The sequence below is a fragment of the Arvicanthis niloticus genome, chromosome 11, assembly GCF_011762505.2.
Source record: "Arvicanthis niloticus isolate mArvNil1 chromosome 11, mArvNil1.pat.X, whole genome shotgun sequence".
NCBI classification, from domain to species: domain Eukaryota; kingdom Metazoa; phylum Chordata; class Mammalia; order Rodentia; family Muridae; genus Arvicanthis; species Arvicanthis niloticus.
This window is the reverse complement of record NC_047668.1, coordinates 36,333,159-36,351,700: the sequence shown is the minus strand read 5'-3', so window position 1 is coordinate 36,351,700 and position 18,542 is coordinate 36,333,159. Positions and strand designations below refer to the sequence as shown.

The 18,542-nt window shown below is 44.0% G+C and overlaps 1 protein-coding gene and 1 long non-coding RNA gene across 28 annotated transcripts in view; one reads left to right on the top strand and one right to left on the bottom strand.

Moving 5' to 3' along the window:
• The window catches only part of Myt1l (myelin transcription factor 1 like), a 383,678-nt gene that overhangs the window by 333,548 nt on the left and 31,588 nt on the right, over positions 1 to 18,542 (top strand). For all 26 annotated transcript variants that reach the window (XM_076942026.1, XM_076942031.1, XM_034514008.2 and 23 more), the window contains one exon: positions 14,992 to 15,054. In XM_076942026.1, coding sequence (XP_076798141.1) covers positions 14,992 to 15,054 — 63 coding nt within the window. The remainder of the gene's footprint in view (positions 1 to 14,991; positions 15,055 to 18,542) is intronic.
• Positions 1 to 18,542, bottom strand: part of LOC143443870 (uncharacterized) — a 45,736-nt gene that overhangs the window by 18,245 nt on the left and 8,949 nt on the right. Inside the window, exon 2 of one of the 2 annotated variants that reach the window (XR_013113193.1) lies at positions 5,518 to 5,787. This is a non-coding gene — a long non-coding RNA (uncharacterized LOC143443870). The remainder of the gene's footprint in view (positions 1 to 5,517; positions 5,788 to 18,542) is intronic. The other variant, XR_013113192.1, reaches the window with a different exon arrangement.

Here is an 18,542-nt window from a genome sequence, read left to right as displayed (position 1 = left end):
TTCTTTGAGGCCATAACTTTCCAAGGCAAACACTGCACTCAAATAAACTTTCTAATGCCACCTTCTGCAAAGATGTGATGTTAACTCATTCTTTCATATCCAAAAGAAGTATTGCTGGACTCCTGTCTCCAGCAGGCAGCACTGATGTGTATGAGCACATAGGTCCCGCTAGAGCAAAACAGTGTAGATTCTGCAGTGGGCCTGGCCTAGTATGGTCTTACCCCAGGAGACGCATCATAGTACCCAGCCCAGATATTTCCTCCCAAACAGACAAGAAACAGAAAACAACTGACTGAATAGGAACTTCATATCTGTGTTCCCTCCATCTTCAGAGTGCAACACTCCCTTCACAGTAAACTTGTAGAATCAGGAAAGACATACCATATCTCTGTGGTCAAAACCACATATATTTACACATGCACACTTGCCCTCATGATGCATACACCATTTGCACATGCATACACATGTCACATGTACATGTTTAACTGTGTATATATATAGTATGCATGCATACACACACTATATATATATATATACACTATATCATATATGATGTATACACATACCACAAACATAAACAAATGCATCATGAATATATGACTCATAGATAGGTGCACACATACTCTCTCGTACACACAGAACCAACACATCAGGGCAAGCCTAGAGCGATTCATCAGGTTGATAAGAGGATGAGACCTGGTATCTCAAGAGACCTTCCTCCCAGTACAGTTTCCAAAAGACTGTTCACTAGTTCCCTGAACCATTTTTTAAATGACCATAGTGTTGTCCTTTAGCATCCAAAAGCATAGGTCTCTGGTGTGCATGCTGCAAAGAAGATACAGCGCTATGTGCAAAGAGAAGGGCAACAAATGATTTTATCCTACACTTGACACAAGTATGCCCTCTGATCTCTGAAACAAGGTGCCTGAGACAATACCCTGGTTGCCTGTGCTACAGTTTTCTCTGTCTTGCAGGGCAGCCTCTCTGTCTAGAGGCCCTAGAATCTAGGATTCTATGGAAGTCTGTAAAGGCAAGGGCTGTGGTTTCATACCTGAACTTAAATGGACCCAACCCTAGTTTTGTGCTAGAGGCCCCAGAGCCCAGGATTCTGTAAACAGATTCTGTGTTTGTACATTTTCCCCATTCTACACACTCCTTATAACATGCAGTGAGCTAAGCCCACTTCATTGGCATGCACACATTCTCCACCCTCTCTGGGGCATGAGGCCACCTACCCCTAGAGCACCTCCCCATCTCTTAAATGCTGGCTGCTCAGCACCTAGGAACCTGATCTCGCCTTTAAAAGAAAACACTAAAACCTTGCACACTGTAAAATCAGCTTGCACCACAGGGATGACTGAGAATACTGGGAGCCTGGCAACCAGGTTGCCATAGCAACTCACTCCCTCTTCCTGCTTCCCTTTGCAGCCTCAGGGCAGGCCTAGCCTGGCACAGTGTGCATAGAACAGGCAGGATGTAGAACGCCTCCACTGCAGCAGGAGGTTTCTGAGCCTTCTCTCAGGCTGGCCACATCTGCCAGCATCCTGAGTAGAAAGGAGGCCCTGAGGCCTGCTCCACACAGGCACTGACCATGTTACCACTATAGCCTTATCTTCTGAGAGAATTCCCAGTCATGCAGGATGCCCCTCCTTTTCTCCCTCCCTCCGTCCCATCCTCCCTCTCTCTTCCTTGTCATACCTATTCTTCCCTTATAGCTTACATAAGACAAATCATTATAAAAACGTGATCCTCTTCCTAAGAGTCATAATTTTGTTATTAGCAGATGACACTTCTGTTAATATTCATACTGGGGCAGGCACATCTTGAAATGATTATTTTAAGAGTAGCCAAAGCCATTAAAGGGTCAGTAAATAAAGATGCTGTTAAGATTGTGCTCAGCAACCAACCCACAACATGTTCTTTTATTCAGAACAGTTGAGATTCTCATATTAATGGAATATAATGAATTCAGTGAAGGCTGTGTACAGCAAGCACCCGCGCCTATATGTTTGCATTAATGGGGATATCTATATTTAATCACCAATTTTTATTGCACACAGATCCTGCAATGTGCTGAAAAGCCTAGTGCTGCCTAAGTCCTACTCTCCCCTAGTTTGCACCTCCCCCTACCCTGAGCCTCTGAACTGCACTGCCTTTGACACCTGCCCCTCCTTGACTAACCTCCCACCATCGTCTTCCTGACAAAGTTTGCATCCTCTCCCCAGACATGCTGCTTTACCCGTGAGGACAGAGTACTTGTTAAGACTGGGTAGTTGGCAATTCAGAGTAGCTTAGCAGATGTTTGAGCCAAACTCCCAACAGTGGAACTCCTGCTAGGAAGGGGAAGTATAAGAATAGACATTGTGAACCCCAAGCCAAGATAGAGTACCTCCAAGGTCCTGATGTGGGTCATCTAGTCCCTCGGAGTTTCTCCTGCCTGTGTCATGCTTCCCTAATATTATACCTGGGGTCTGAAGAGTCTCCTTGCAACTCAGCAGGCTGTAGTCCAGGCTACCCTTTTCCCCTGTGCTGCTCTTCTGCTGAAGGAGGGCCCCCCTGTTTGCCTACCCCCTATCTTTTATTGTCATCATCATCTACAATGAGGAGAGCCTAGACACAGCTGGATATTTCTATACCTCCCCTTCCTTGTCCTGTCAGCATTCCCATTTACCTGGCTCTCCTCCTAAACCCTGTATTAAATAAAATACTCTTAGGCATATATCTGTATTCCAATATGCATTCTTCTACGTGGGCTTTCTCCTCTTCCCCCTGGGCTCTTCCATTCCCCTATCATTTTTTTTTCTACAGATATTTGCTTTTGTGCTTCTTATATTTGCCAACAGTACATGTTCCCTTCCCCACCCCTCTTTCCTCTCCACTTGCTCCCCTCCCATGCGCGCATGCGCACACACATGCATGGTGAGTAATGCCTTGACTCTCAAGCTGAACAGGTGGGCACTCCTCGTCTTGGAAAAATCCCTACATGCTTTATACATCCTCCCTGAGAGAAGGCAGAAACTCTGAGCCAGGAAAAAAGAAGAACGGGGATCTGGTAGGCTGTGGACAGCTCGCATCAAGTATAGTGACTATAGTCTGAGTGTATGTTTGTCTGGGTGGTTATCTAGACCATCACAAGTTGATTCCCACATCCCTCCAGAGGTCACAGGTGTCTCCAAAGGTCACTAGCTACAAGAAATGCAGGAATCTCAAAAACTAGCTGATCTTAAAAAGTAAAAACAAAACAAGATCTAGACTTGTACACTCCTGAGTTCTGTGGTCCTAACTATAGTCCTATATGCTGGTTTTTAAGTAAAGATGGATGTAAAGAAAAAAAAAAAGCCCACTCTGAGGATGCGTGCTTCAGCACTAAGTAGGCCTGTCTGGGTGTGTCTGTGCTTCTACAGTACTGTGAGCTCCACAAGGTCAATGAGCCTGAAAGACTAGGTAAGGTTTCTGCAGGGGCCCAGGCCCTGGATTGGACAGACATGGCTTACAGCCTAGCATCCACATGGCAGATTATGAGTCGATTCTGCTTTCCTGGACATTCCTCAAAGTAGGAGCTGAGTCCTCCAGCCCAGCACAACCCCTGACCTAGATACCAGAAGCCATACCAGTACTCAGTAAAGTAGCCTCACTGCTCAGTGAGCTGGCCTCATGGAAAAACGGCCTTCAGTCCACTTCTCCTGTGGACTGAAAGGTGGTTTCAAGGACAGCACATTGGCCCACAGAGCAAAGATCTCCAGCAGATATACAGTGAAGGCTCTGGCTGGAAAGAAAACCAAGGGTAAAGCAAGATGTGGCCTAGTTATGGAGGAGACAGCTGTGCCATGACCTGAATTCCCTGCAGTCCAGTAGTCAGCAGGAAGGACATTCGGTCTGGTTATATGCTAAGGCCATATATCATCTGCACTTTAGGTTAGGCCTGCAAGTCAGAAAACAAGAGCCTAGTGGCTTCCCTGGAATTGGTGAGTCCTGGTAAGGAGGGTCTCATTATTCTTTCCACCTCCCTTTGGCCCAGAGATTTTGAGTGCCATTGTGGCAGGGAAGGAATGAATGGAACCAGGTGGGGGATGTCATCACTCAGCCTTTTCCTAGGGAGCTACATCATAGAAAGTGGAGGACAAATGGATACAGCTTCCTACATGGATGTATATCTGGAAGCCAGAGAAGGATACCACAGATAGTGGAGGGGGAAAGACTTTATCCTAGAGCAATGGTAATGCTGTAACCCTTTAATACAGATCCTCATGCTATGATGATGCCCAACCATTGCATTATTTTGTTACTTCACAACTGTAATTTTCCTAATGTTAGGAATTGTAATGTAAACATTTGATATGCAGCAAGTCTGATATGTGACCCCCACAAATTGGTTGTGACCCACAGGTTGAGAACTACTACCCTAGAGGTCATTGGTGGTTGATTACTAAAGGAGAAGACCCAAGTCACTAACACCCCTCATAGTGGCTGTTCCTCCAGATGCCTGTAAAAGGATCCCATACACATCTAACCACAGTCATCAGAACCCTTGGGCTTTCTAAAGCATGTCACAGATAGAGATGAGTATTTGGTGTGGTCAGCTGTTCAGGGCTGTTGACAGACTTGGAGTCTCAACCCAGAAGTTCTTTGAGGGCACCAATGGGTGTCAATTCAAACCACCCTGCGGGGATCTCACACTTCTTTGAAGTTGCCAGTCTGCCCTCTTGTGACTACAGGAGAGGATATGTCCTCTGTGTTAGTCAGCCAAGGTTTGAAGACACTTCTGAGGGGCCTATCCCCTATGAGCAAGTGGCAGGTGGTCTTCCTTCTCTTGAGATTTGTTTATCAGATATATATGATAGTACCTATGTTCCCCTTGAGTCTTCTTTTGTCTGAACTAACTGACCCCCAGTACTTCCCATTCAAGCAGCACATCTGAGCTCTTAGCCATTTCTGGTCTTTTTGGAATGTGATCTACCTCTTGCTCTCCCTGAGAAAGTACAGGAGGGATATTCCAAGTTGCCATGGAAAAAGGTGTCAGGCACAGATGTGATCTGGGGCCCTGGGTCTCAGCAAGTCCTCTTTCCCACTCTTTCTGCTTGGCTCACTTCTCAGTATGTCCGCGTGTGCTCATCCATTCTCTATGCAGCCTATTCTCTCAGTCTTCTCTTCAGACAAACCCTGGGTGAGAAAAGCTCTATATTATCTGGCAGGCCCCACAGTGGACAACACTTTCTAGAGTGTCCCTAGGAAGAACATACCTGTTTTTCAAAGCCCAGGTCCTTTAAGTTAGCAATCTTTGGTCAAGGCACCTCCAGGGTTTAGAAGTTTTGAGAAGGATCCTTGATCTGACCAGGAGATCAGAAAAGGAACTGAGCCCTGGAGTGAGCAGAATCTTCATGGGCCTCTGCCTTCTGGAGAGCTCCCAGTCATGGGGGAGACCACCACGTAGTAGCATTCAGTGCTGTGTGTTCTTAGCACTCAACACTACCTTCTACATCCTCCTCCTCCTCCTTCCCTCCCACAACACTCACTCACCCTTATTCTTGACTTTTTCCTGTGTTGAACAGCCGTTGGTGGAACATACGTCACGCAGTCCAGGTTTAGGGCCTGACTTCTGTGGTAGTTATACTGACTGCTGACTCCAGCTCTCTGGACAGCCCTCCTAGAACTCAAATGAAAGGCATGGAAATTGGGCATAGCTTGGTGTTAGACATCACTGATGGCTCTTGATCACTTGTTCATATAAGCTCATTTCATGTTAGCACAATCTCTCTCACTCTCCACATTCCATAAGTCCTGAGAGGTCTGTAGGAATCAGAGCATGAAAAGTATGGGCAAGGTGGCACATGAGCATCTGCAGGAGGGTCTGAGCACATGAAGCAGTGATGGATGCAGACATTAGAAAATCTGCTCAAGACCTAGCATGGGGAATACAGCTATAATTCCAAAACATGGAAGTTAGAAGCAGAAAGATCACAAGTTCAAGGCCAGCCTAGGATACACAAGAAAGACCTTGTCTCAAAAAGAAAAATCAAAAGAAACAACAAAAAGATTTTAATCAAAGAAAATGCCAGAAAAGGAGAGAAGAGAGTTTTCTGTAAAACCTGCCTCACTTCTGTGAAATCCTTCTCTGTAAAATAAGGAATTTGATTAATTTATTTCTAAAATATATTATAAAGCCAAGTCTGCAGAAGCTCTTATTGATTTGAGCAAACAAATTGTCTCAAGACCAGGGAGAAATGTAGGTTGTTTTGGAAGGAGGATAGATATTTTTCATGCTAATGTACTAAAAGATGGAAACTAAACCGAAAAATGAGATTTAAATGAAGTCAGAAAGAGAAGGAAAACAAAGAGGAGGTATCTAGGCAGAAGACATCAGTTGTCCCAGAGTGCAGGACAGCAGGAACTAGTTAACTCCCTAGGTTTTATGTGAAGTCAACTGAGTGGCTTCGGAAAATAAGGGAGCCTGGATGGCTGTGGTGATGCAAGCCTCTCCCTAGCAGAGACTGAACCAAGAGGCTCTGGGGTTTGGGGCTAGTCCCAGAAACAAAGAAGAGCCTGTGTAAAAATCCAAAGTAAGTAAATAAATGGCCTATAAGTATAACAAACAAAAAGTAAGATTTAATATTAGAAGTGACCATTTAGTTCCAAAGAAAAACCAAGTACACCATACCACCAACCAGAAAACCTTCCTGTCTTAAAAGGCTGTGGTCAGAAGCCTTCAGAAACTAACCTGATTCTAAATGACTCAACCTCTTTCTGCCTGTAGCTGAAAAGAAGCATTGAGCCATCTGTGGTCAGAGAAGTGGAGCTAACCTCCAGTGTCTCCATGTGCCCTGATAGCTTGAGCAGTGGCCAGCCATGCAGCATTTCCTCGTTCATCTATCCCAAAATCCTGGAGGGAACCAATGGGATGGGTCTCTCCTACACTCTGAGCCTTGGTATTCTTGGGAAACTTCTCCACTCTGACTTTTTGTGTGAACAAATGTAAGCTGCTAGTAGTGGTTGAGGTGGAAAAGCACTGTGGATGAGTCTGTGGATCTGTCTGGTATGGGGCCCAGTTCTCCATGGTTGAGAGCTTGATATTAGCATGCAAAACTCTGGACGTGGATCTCCATTCCTCCCTCCCTGTCTCTTCTTAATGCACTTCAACTGGAAGACATCATGAATATTTAACAAATATGCTTAAAGATTGTTGGATACATTCACTGGTATCTTTTGATTCCTTTGTGAGAACACTTTTGGACTATGCAATTATGTGTAGAGTAGAGTAGATGTGGTTATGTTTACATACCTCCACCCAGCACCCGGGGCCAGGGAATCCCCAACAAAAGCCATCATAATGCTCTTAAACTGTGGCACTAACTTAGGGCTCAGTGTGGTCAACTGAAGGTGAGTATTCCTCAGTCCAGACCCACCTTCTAGCACTGGATGAAATCCCCTTGCATGTCAGATGTGGAGCCCCGGCACCCACCATGAGCTAAGTGTTGTGATATGTTCTTTGCTCACCATAGGTGGTGAGAGATTAGGAATGGTGGTTTCTGTTGCCTTGAGCCCGCTGCACTAGTCACCTTTTGTATTTTTTTTTTTTTTGCATGGGTTCTGACTGCGGCTGCCCCGCCTCTTGTTTAGCTGGTCCCCTGCTGCTGGACGTGCATGTGCTCTGGCAGCAGTTTCCCATGGACACATCCTGTTAAGTGAATGGGACATCAGGATGTGCTAGGTACGTTCTGCCGCCCTGACAGGAGCCCACTGCTGATGTTCTGGGATATCCTCCAGCCGTGCAGTAGGTCACAGTGTTGGCAACCAGGGGTCCACGTTAGATGTCCTCCCACAGACTCAAAGGGCAGCATGATCCACACACATGACTTTTGAGTTAAGACCTGTAGCTGCATGATTGAGACACAAAAACAAAGCTGCATGCAGCATGCCAGTCCAGCTGCCATGCAGCCTGGGTGCCGCCCTTGGGCCAAGTCTGAGCTCCAGTGGCCCACAGAAATGAATCAGACGTGGCCAGGCTGCTGGTCAGTTCTGCGATGAGTCCCCTATCCCTAACACTGGGGGCACTGTGGGACCAACAGAGTTGAGTCCATGGCTAAAGGTTGCATCTACTCAATGCATGTTAGAGATTACCCCATGCTGATAGCAAGCTTGTGATCTCCTCATCAGCATTAGACTGACTTTGAGAAGTTCCTATTCCCAATGGGTTGTACCATAAAGCTGGGATCTAAATATGCTTTAGAGAATGTCTTAGATATTCTAGCTAGGACACTTAGTCCTGCACTGCTTAGCTCTGGCTAGATCAGTGAGGAACAGCATACACTATGGTGGTCCATGGGACCACCATAGAACTCGCATTAACATGTTTAGAATGGTGCTACAATGGCCTGTAGCACTATCATACAGGCTTATAACACTGGAGCAGGAAGTTAGAACATGCATATGCGGTAGAACTTGGGCATGTAGCAGGCTACACCACCTAGGTCTGTTTCTGTTGTTGGTATAGTGACACATTGCCACAGATGCATCTCAGAACATGCTCCCAGGGTTAGGGCACCACCAACCATATTGGGCATCATAGATCTAGTGAGCTTCTCAAACCATCAAATGGGTATTCATTTCCCTCCTGGAGCTGCAGGGCTCCCCGAGTCTGTCAACCAGGAGTCACTATATCCAGGCTTCACAGTGTCTTTTACATGGTGATACATCTGCACCTAACCGTCTTCAACACTTTAACTAAAAATTAAGTGAAGGCCACTAAAACAATTGTTTCCTGTTTATTGGTTTGCTTTTGAGTATAATTACAAAAGAAAGGGCTTAGAACCAAAAAAGAAGCATAGTGTTTTTATGTGTTCCCTATGTCAGCAAATCTAACCCAGTGTCCACTAATATTCTTGAATATTAGTGCAGGATTTCTCAGAATACATGCATCCTGAGTGTAACACTATGGAAAACCCTCTTCTGCCTCTGGAGTTTTAGAATAGCATGGGGACTTTTCCACACAGATTCAGGGAGATGCAGCTCCGGTCCTAGGGCCTGCATTTGTTGGCAGTGCTCTGTGTTGTTAGCATCTTTACATAGCAAGCTAGTCTCCCACCCACCCTCCCTAGGAAACCTTGATAAAGGCAAAGCAGGGCAGAGAAGGGCAGGACAGTGAGGGACGGGGTAGAACAGGACTTCTGGGAGAGAAATGGGCTCCTGGAGGAGGAAGGGGATCCACCCAAGGAAGAGACATTAAGAGGTGACCTGCCCAGCCCTAGTGCCAGATCCCCTGAGTTATGCTACATCTGAACAGCATCCCAAGTCTGCACAGCTCAGGTGGAATTACAAATAAAGAGAAAGTTATCAAATACCTTACACATTGAAAAGCAACTAAAAGATTTTGTCTTCCCTTGAAGTTGAGGTACTATGTTTAAGAAATGTCAGACACCATGTATATATACTCCTGATAAGTCACCTGCTTTCTATTTTGTGGGGTTGGAGAAGTAAGGTTGTAACCTAAGAGTAACCGTGTGACATTTGTCCATTTAAAAATGTCTTATTGTTTCTTTCACTACATTTCTTTATTGTTTTCATCTTATATGACAGAAAAAGATGGAAAAAATATATTTAGAGCCACATTTGTTTAGAAAAGAAAGCATTCTTAACTGGAATTTCTGTGTAACTGGGCAAAAGCATATGGCCTGAACCATTGCACTTTATAACTATGGTTAGCACCCAGAGACAGGGCCAACTTCTACATTTGTATTTCTTTTAAAATTGAAAGCACTGAGAAAAAAAAGTTTGTTTGGTTGGTTTTTTTCATGTTTTGTGTTTTACTAAAACAGAGCTGCTATGAAACAGGAACAAAAGAGGTAGTGGGAGGGATCTCTTGGAATTCTTCAAAACATCAAAGTCCACCTGTCCCATGTCGGATGTTAGCAGCCTAAGCATTCCCTCTTCTCTGCAGTTTGGTACCCCTGGGCCAGCCCAGCCTGAGGGAATCAGCTGAGGGACATCAGCCAAGGGACAGCAGGTCCAGGAAGGGATCCACAAGAACAGCAGTATTAGGCACCACTGTTTGAAGGTTTCTAAAATGAGTAGTTGCCTCTGTCATGAGAACTCATAAATCACTTGCAGACCCTTTCCTGCAGTAATTTCAGAGCCCACTGAATATTTAAAGGTTCTTTCTCATCCAGCATGGGTGTTGGGTTATGTACCAGTCACACACTGTCCATTCCATACTAGAACACTGCACTTGGAGTGTCTTGACATCTGTCTGACACCGTGACCCCTTTCCATGTATGTTGAGGGAACTGACCCTCATGTTTGCATGTTATGCCCAACCAGAGCACGTAGGCTTATATGACCCCAGCAATGGAGATGTGGGATGATAAATGAGTTAGAGAGTTGCTATCTTATATCACATGACCTTGGCGTGGAATGGGGTCTCCTTAGCACACAGTGATCAGGAAATGTGTTGTACTGGGGGTCTATCTATTATAAAGTCATGTACTCCATTAACCAAAAGGCATCTATCATAACATCACATACCTAACCAGAGGGCACACCTCTCATAATGTCATACTCACTTAACTAGAAGGGATACCTACCATGATGTCGTATTCTCATTTAAACAGAGGTCACACTTATAATGCTACATATTTGCTTCACTAGGGGACACACCTATCACAGCGTCATGCTCATGCATTACCAAAGAGCATGCCTATCATGACATCATACTTTATATTTCCTAACATAATTCTAAATGTTGATTTAACCCTCCTAATATATCTTTTTAAAGAATGTGAGGATGATATAGAGAAAGCATTTTCAAGACACTTATGACTAATTAACTAGGAAGACAGTGGCAGTCAGTAGCTGTTCTCCAGGTTATGGTTCTATGAAGAGATTACCACATGGGCCTGTGTAATGGATCTTGAGTCCCATTGAGGACAAATTCATATCACAATTGAGAGGTGCTGGCTATTGTCCCATCTTTTTCTAATGCAAAGGTCTCTAGCTTTAAGATTAGATACTTCAGTACACTGATGTCCTTTTTTTTATGTTAGAGGACATATCTGATATTCTGTGGATAGGTGTGGCCAGTGGCCATTCTTAAAGAGTCCTGAGTTTGGATGGTGTTAAATAGGTAGAAAAACAGAAGGCAGAGTGACCAGGGGTTTCAGACTCCAGTAAGCAGCAGATAGCTTCCCGTGCAGAAAAGGGCCATGCCCTGGATCAGAATGGAGGGTCTATAAGAACTTCCGGATTAGTATTTTAAGGATTTTTGCTGAATCTGTATGTCTTTCCAATTAAGCACTAAGACATTTAAAAATTATTTTTCTGTCACTGTTCTTCAAGACCAACATTCGCAGCCAGAAAGCAATATGTACCACCAAAAATTATTTTCTCTTAATGTCACAAAGACAAAACCAAATTACAGCAAGACCAGGGTGTGTTGTCTCACAGTCTAAGAAGCAGCAAGTATGCAGAGAGATTACTTATTCCTCATTTCCTTTCTGGGTGTTCTTTACTCATAGTCCCATTGTAATAAGAAAAAATATCGATAAGGCCAAGCACTTTGTTTAACAAACTTTGCATCCTTAACTAGAAAAGCCTAAAATACCTCCCGTACTGCTGTCCATGGCAGCTATTAGCAAAGCAAGAAGGGCCATCGAGCAGTGTCCTTTAAAACCTCCCTTGGCCTGCCAGAAGCACTTCAGTGTTGACAGCCAAGCCATTGCCTCCCCCTAGGGAGCTGAGGGCCGTTTCCATGGAAACCCAGCCTATCTCTTCTGTGGTTTCAAAAACCCAAGCTGTGCACACAGGCTGCCTCTGATTGTCCCACGTGGGCCTCCCTTCCTGAGAAGATGTGCTCCTAGAGGGATGGTTACCAGTGTGACAGGGAAAAGTGGATTCCACACACCTCCCCCAGGCCCAGAGTGGAGAGGCCTGAGAGGCAGGTCCCATTTTTGGAGGACTCGTTATTTCCTCACTTGAGGCTGCAGAAAATTGTGGTTTTGAATATTGAAATTTCTTTAGGCTGGGAAAATTTGTATGTAAATCTGTGAGTTTACGAAAGCCTTGAAGTCTTGAATAGTCTGATAGGAATGACTGCCTGGAGCCACTGCAGGGGAGAGCCGGTGAAGCAGCCTGAGCTCCTGTCCTCGGCCCAAAGGTGCCACCTGCAGGTAGAGAGTGGCAGGCAGCAAGCACTTCAACTCAAACAGTGCAGGGAGAGGGGAGCAGGTCAGTGGGCCTGCTCTTCTCCTTTGCTCCTCACAGAAAGAGGCTCTCTAGCCCCACAGCTACTCTCCTGGCTGCCAGCAGGCCCACAACCTCGGGAATAACAAGTGCTCTCACCTGGCCAGGTTCCCAAAAGAAAACCTTCTGCAAAACAATGAAAACCCTGAAAGTAAGAAAATTCTTTTTTTTTTTTTTTCTTCCTTTTGTGGTAGAAAGAGTGCATCTTGAACCTCTTTCTTACTAGGTGATGAATTTATACCTTTGTAAAAAAAAAAAAAAAAAAAAAAAGGACAGCCTAACACATAAAACTTGCTGCAAAGGTTTTGTGGGTGGAGGTAGGAGGAGCCAGTTATCATTGATCTTTCTTGGTTGTAAGACCTCACTTTCATTTTGAGCTTACTCATTAAATGACTAAACTCTAAGTTAACTTTCACTAGGTTTTAAATTAGGAAGGGCTTTAAAATCTCCCTACAGTAGAAAATAAGGCCAAGTGTAGGTTATTGGTGGTGGTAGAAGACACCAAGTCTTTTAAAATACCTCTAAACAGAACTGTTATTACATTCAGTATCTCTCAGGATGATTTCTCTCAGGTGAGTGCCTCAGCATTGGGAAAATCAACTGCTGAACAAGCCCACTGAATTACTTCTCAGAAAATATTCTCTTAGCTATTGAATGACAGGCCTTATCATCACGCGGGAAGTGAAGGTTAACACAGTTAATCTGTTCAAACCCAAGTCCCCACTCAGGGATGGAGCTGCTGTGGACAAGTAGGATTCATTCAAACAACCTCAGCCTTATTCTGTAGGCAGCACCTATTTCAAAGATCCATTCCTCCTGCATGGACCCGAGCAAGCACTCCACAGACACTTCCATCTAGACACTGCCCTGCCATCTAGTCGGTTTTGCTCCTCCCCTAACGCAGACCATAAATTAAACTCTATCCTTACATATGGTATGGAAGATACTGACTTCTAAGCCCTGAGATCTAGATGCACATTTCCTTTCATGGGGCCAGAGGGAAATTAGAAAATTTCTAAACCCTGAAAGTTGTTTATGTACCCAAGTATGGCAATCTGCCATTCACACATTTGAAACTTGTCCAGTTCCTGTGTGCCCACCTGCTCCTTGGCACTGTGTCATCCAGTCTGGAGAAGGCACATCTGTGAGTGACTAGTCTGCCAGCCACAGTGCACTAGGCTTGTGGGCTAGCCTCATTTTTGTGCATGAGTAGCCTTCCAGTCTCACCTCTATAGTTGGCTAAATGCTGACCCACTCTCAGCATTGCTAGACAGATCCATTTCTGAGCATAGGGAAACCAAGACCTTTGGGAGCATCTGGTGCCTGTCCTCATGTGTGGCTTTATTCTTGACCGGGGTTCAGGCTTTCCCTGGGTCTGGATAAATGCACAGAGCACAGTCTTCTCTTCAATAACAGATGGTATTTTGTTCACTGGATCGCTGAATCTGTTATTTAATGGAAAGGGTTTTTTTTTTCTATTAACTTCTGTCCCTTAGTTTTATCTTCATGGTGGTACAAAGGCAATGCTGTTGCTTTGATTAAGTATGCTTTTGCATTGCTGTCTGCTTGTTCTTGGGATGGTGTATTTAAGAAGTTACAGAGATGACTGGGAGATGGCTCCATGGTAGAAGTGCTTGCTTTGCAAGCATTAAGACCTTAATGTCATCCTCCAAACCCACTATCAAAATAAAATAAAAAAATTTCAAGGCAGACATATTGACACATGCTCATATTTCCAGCACTAGGAGATAGAGACAGGTGTATTTCTAGGGTGTCTAGCCAGTCTAATCCACTTGGTATGTTCCAGGATAGTCAGGAACTCTGTCAGATAAATAGTGGGTGGGTGGGTGGATGCATGGATGGATAGATAGATAGATAGATAGATAGATAGATAGATAGATAGATGGCAGTGGCTGAGGAATGATACTGATGCTATCCCTGGCTTCCACATGCACATACCCTAACACACACACTATTTAGAGAGAAACAATTATAAAAACCCATCAATAATGCAAGCTGGCTTTAAGATGCCAGATGATTTTTTTTTTCTGTGGGTTTAAACAGACTTGTTAAAATAGAGGTGCCTGTGGCTAATATGAGATTCCTGTCAGGACATGCAGATGCACCTCCTACGTTATACCCAAGAATGGAAACATTATAGGCCTAGGTAAAACAGACCTATAGAAAGGTCCATGACTAGGGAACTGTGGATCTACCTTGCCTCCAACCCCCAGCACAGGTTCCAGCTATATTGCCTTACCTGGGCTGTAGGATTCCCCAGTCTAGACAGCATTGTGAGGACATGGCAGGAATCCCTGTGCAGAGCTGGCTCAGACTATCCCATGCCCTTAGCCATGATGCATAGCTTTCCATGTTGTATCTTGTCATGTGTAGATTGGGATTGCAAGCCCTACAGTAACTGGCCCTGGCTAACTTCAAAGAACAGTAAGGGTACAGAAAGGCTGTTTAGGGGTCCACAAGTCTAGTGACAGGATATGAGGTGCTTGAGAGACTGAAAAGACCTAAGAGGTCACAAAAAATTGTAGTCCTTTGGGCATGTCCTTGTGCTGGGAAGGAAGGAAGTAGAGGTGGACTTGTCTGTGGTAATGATCATGAGGGAGCTAGAGAGCTCCCAGAGCAGCTTAGTCTCTTTAGTAGCAAGGTACACAATAAAGAGCTTGCCTTTTGGATAAATAAAGTCAATTACCCAGGGGGGGTTGGTTTCCTTCAAGTAAATTACCCCATTTGCATTTGTACTTGTAGGTGCCCCACCCCTGGCTGTGACGGTTCTGGACACATCACTGGCAATTACGCTTCTCATCGAAGGTATGTAGACTCATCAGAACCATCCTCTCTCCCCAGAGTAGCAGCTCCATCCTGGCAGGGGAGCTGCACTCTCAGATGAGGTACAGGCTGGCTATGTACCTCATAAAGATATCCTCAGCTAAGGATCCTGACTTGGGACCTGCTTGAATGGCCATCTCTCCTGAGTCTGTATACCACCCTAGAGCACCAAAACATTTCCAGTTCTCCATTCTAGAAGAACAAAGGAAAAAGACTCATCTCTAAATATGTTATATCTGAGAATACCCCATATAGGCAAATATTCTCATAAACACACATGCTGCTAGTCCCCTTAACATTAGGACTTGAAGCATAGAGCTGTGCAGTTACTATATACAAGACTGACTACCACAGAGAGGCTTAGTTTTAAATTTTCACTTCTCACAATAAGAACAGAGAGGCTGCAATATGACACAGAACCCCCACCATGTGAGCTAACAGAAGGCCTCCACTACCTGTCATTCCATCAGTGGAAGGGCACACTTTATGACAGGTACTATGTGGAGAATTGAAAGAAAATCTTTGTGCTTCCATCACAGAATAAGAGTGGGTGGGATACTTGGTTAAGATGGCAAGGCCAACTCTGCTCAAGGAGCCTGGGGACAGTTTCAGGAGTCCTACATCAGAGCCTCAAAACTTGACACCTGTAAGGAAAAGTGGGGATCCACAGCCAGGAGGCAGGCCATCAGTAGATGGCAAACCATTATCAGAACCAATGGTTCCTTGATGACCCCTTAATGTTAGTTACTGCTGAGGGCAGGCAGAATAAAAGATGACTGACCATGAGGCAGGCAGACTATAAGATGACTGAGAGAGGCACTGGAATTTTTACTAAGCTGGCTTGGCAGGGTTCTTGCTCATACTTCATTCTGTGAGGAGAGAGGAGGAAGCCACAGTGGGGCTTCTCAGGCTTTGGTCACAGAGAATGATCTTTATCACATTCTGAGATAACAGTTGAGAGTTCTGTGAGGCCATCCCTGTCTGTAGAAACAGTATGCACATGCTGCCAAGGTACAGAGAAGGCTGTGATCTCCACCAGGCTTTCCCAGGGGCATGATGCTGGCATTTGTGAATCAACAGTCCTTTGCTACGAGCTCTCCTTCAAACTAGAGGCTGCTGAATGGTAGCATGATCTCCAACCTGGAGTACCAATCAATGCCTCCAGACTTAGTCCTGCCAAGTCAGGAGAGGTTTCTACCTTTCACGTGTTATTGCCAAGTGTTCAAGATAGACTGAGATCTTTCTGAAAGCATTTCCATAGTAGATAGTTTCTTATATTAAAAAGAATTTAAAAACACTCAAGTTAAATGTATAAAATCAGGTACATTCTATTCTAGTCTTTATATTAATTTATTTTGGAAAGTAAATGCCAATAAAACATTCATCATTTTGTAAATCTCTACAGCTAAAGATGGAAGTTTCCTGATCAGGCCACATCTAATGTCTTGTGTTCTACTTTTAAAAAATGGCATTTAATATCTACTTTTGACCATGAAGAATACTAGCATTTTTACTCATTTTGCTTTTGATTTAGAACGTTAGGAGTTAGTAAGGTAGAAATGTATCATTAAAATGTAATATAGAGCCATGCATGATGGTTCACTTCTGTAGTCCCAGCACTTGGAAGCAGAAGCAGGAGGATGACCTAGAGTTCAAGGCCAGGCTAGGCTACATAGAAAGGTTTTGTCTCAAAATAATGAGGGATTAGTGTATGAATATGTATGTATGTATGTATGTATGTATGTATGTATGTATGTTTATGTATATGATGTGTATATGTGGTATGTATGAACATGTGCATGCATATGTATGTGTATTGTATATTTTGTGTACATATATGGTATGTGTTTGTATGTGTATGTATGGGTATATGGTATGATTGTGTGTATATGTATAGTGTGTATATGTGTTCAGGTTGTGTATGTTTGTTGTGTATCTTTGTATTCATATGTGGTAGTGTTCATGTGTATATGTGTGTATGGTGTATATGTGTGTGTCTGAATTTGTATGTCAGCCTTATATTTAAGCTGTGATCTGTGCTGAACTAAATTCAGGCTTTATCAACAGAGTTGCAAAGCAAATTTGATTTTGAAGAGAAAACTTTTGGCAAATATTGCCTTGTAGCAGTTTTAGCAAACAGAAAGTAGAGTGTATTGAAGTGTTCTGTAGTAACAAGTTCCTTTACATAGAAGTTGAAATAGAGTCAAGCATGTTAATCAAGAACATTGCATTCAGTTCACAGTTCTTATGTAAGTTTTCCACTTAGAAAATACTGAGGCCACAGCTAAATAAGCAAAGGTCAGTATAAGTTGAATAAAGACAGAAGCCAATAGCTAGATGATCATTAGGAATCTTTCTTCTCTTTTATATTCCTAAATTCCTCCCCCAAAACACAGCCATGAGATACTTGTACAGAAACCATAGAGGAAACTTTGCCTAGACAGGGATACACTGGGTTCCCCCAGATATGCCGCAGTTCAGCTCAGTTTTGAGTTCAAAGCATCTTCATGCCACAGTAAGAAGTGAGGTCTCAGAGCAAGAATTCTAAGCAGGCCTGAGGCAGAGCCCATGGATAATTCTGGTACCCATGGGTTTGTCCTTCCTAGCCATAGAATGGGTACACACATCACCCTGGGGTTATAGGATGGCCCTGTTCTATGACTCAAGACACTAGAGGAATACACACACCTCTTCATAATATAAATGAACTGGAGGCTTCTCGTAGTCAGTGTTCTATTGCTGTGAAAAGACAGCATGACCACAGCAACTCCTATAAAAGAAAGCATTTAATTGGAGCTTGCTTACAGATTTAGAGGCTCAATACATTATTAAGGCATGGAGCTTGATGGCACACAGGCAGACATGATGCTAGAGAAGTAGCTGAGCATTCTACATCTGGCAGCAGGAAAAGAGAGACTGGTACTGGCTCAGGCCCTTAAAACCTCAAAGCTTACCCCACTACCCGGTGACACACTACTTTCAACAAGGCCACACCCACTCCAACATGGTTAAAACTCCTAATCCTTCCCAAGCAGTGCCACTCCCTGATGTAGCATTCAAACATATGAGTTTATGGGGGCCACCATTCTTATTTAAACCACCACAAGGCTGCTCTCTACACACTGAAGACAGGGAACCCATTCTTGGTTGGGTCTGAGGAAACTGAGGCTCAAGAGGTAAACTAGAAGAGCTGGAACTCAAGTCATGCTATCCGCTCAAGTTTCTCATCTCTTTGGACCTATGAGCCCAGAACAATACTGGAAGACCATGGGGTTGGGAGTAAACACAAGGAAAAGGTACACCTGGGTACACACAGCCGGGCTAGACAAGATGCAGTTTGGAACTTATTTAGCTTATATTAGAACAGTTATGCCGCTTCTAGTCACAGTGTTGTATTGGAACACACCTGAACTTATCTTAACAAACCTTTGTGGACCCTGATGTTTTCTTAAACTTTCATCCATTACTCC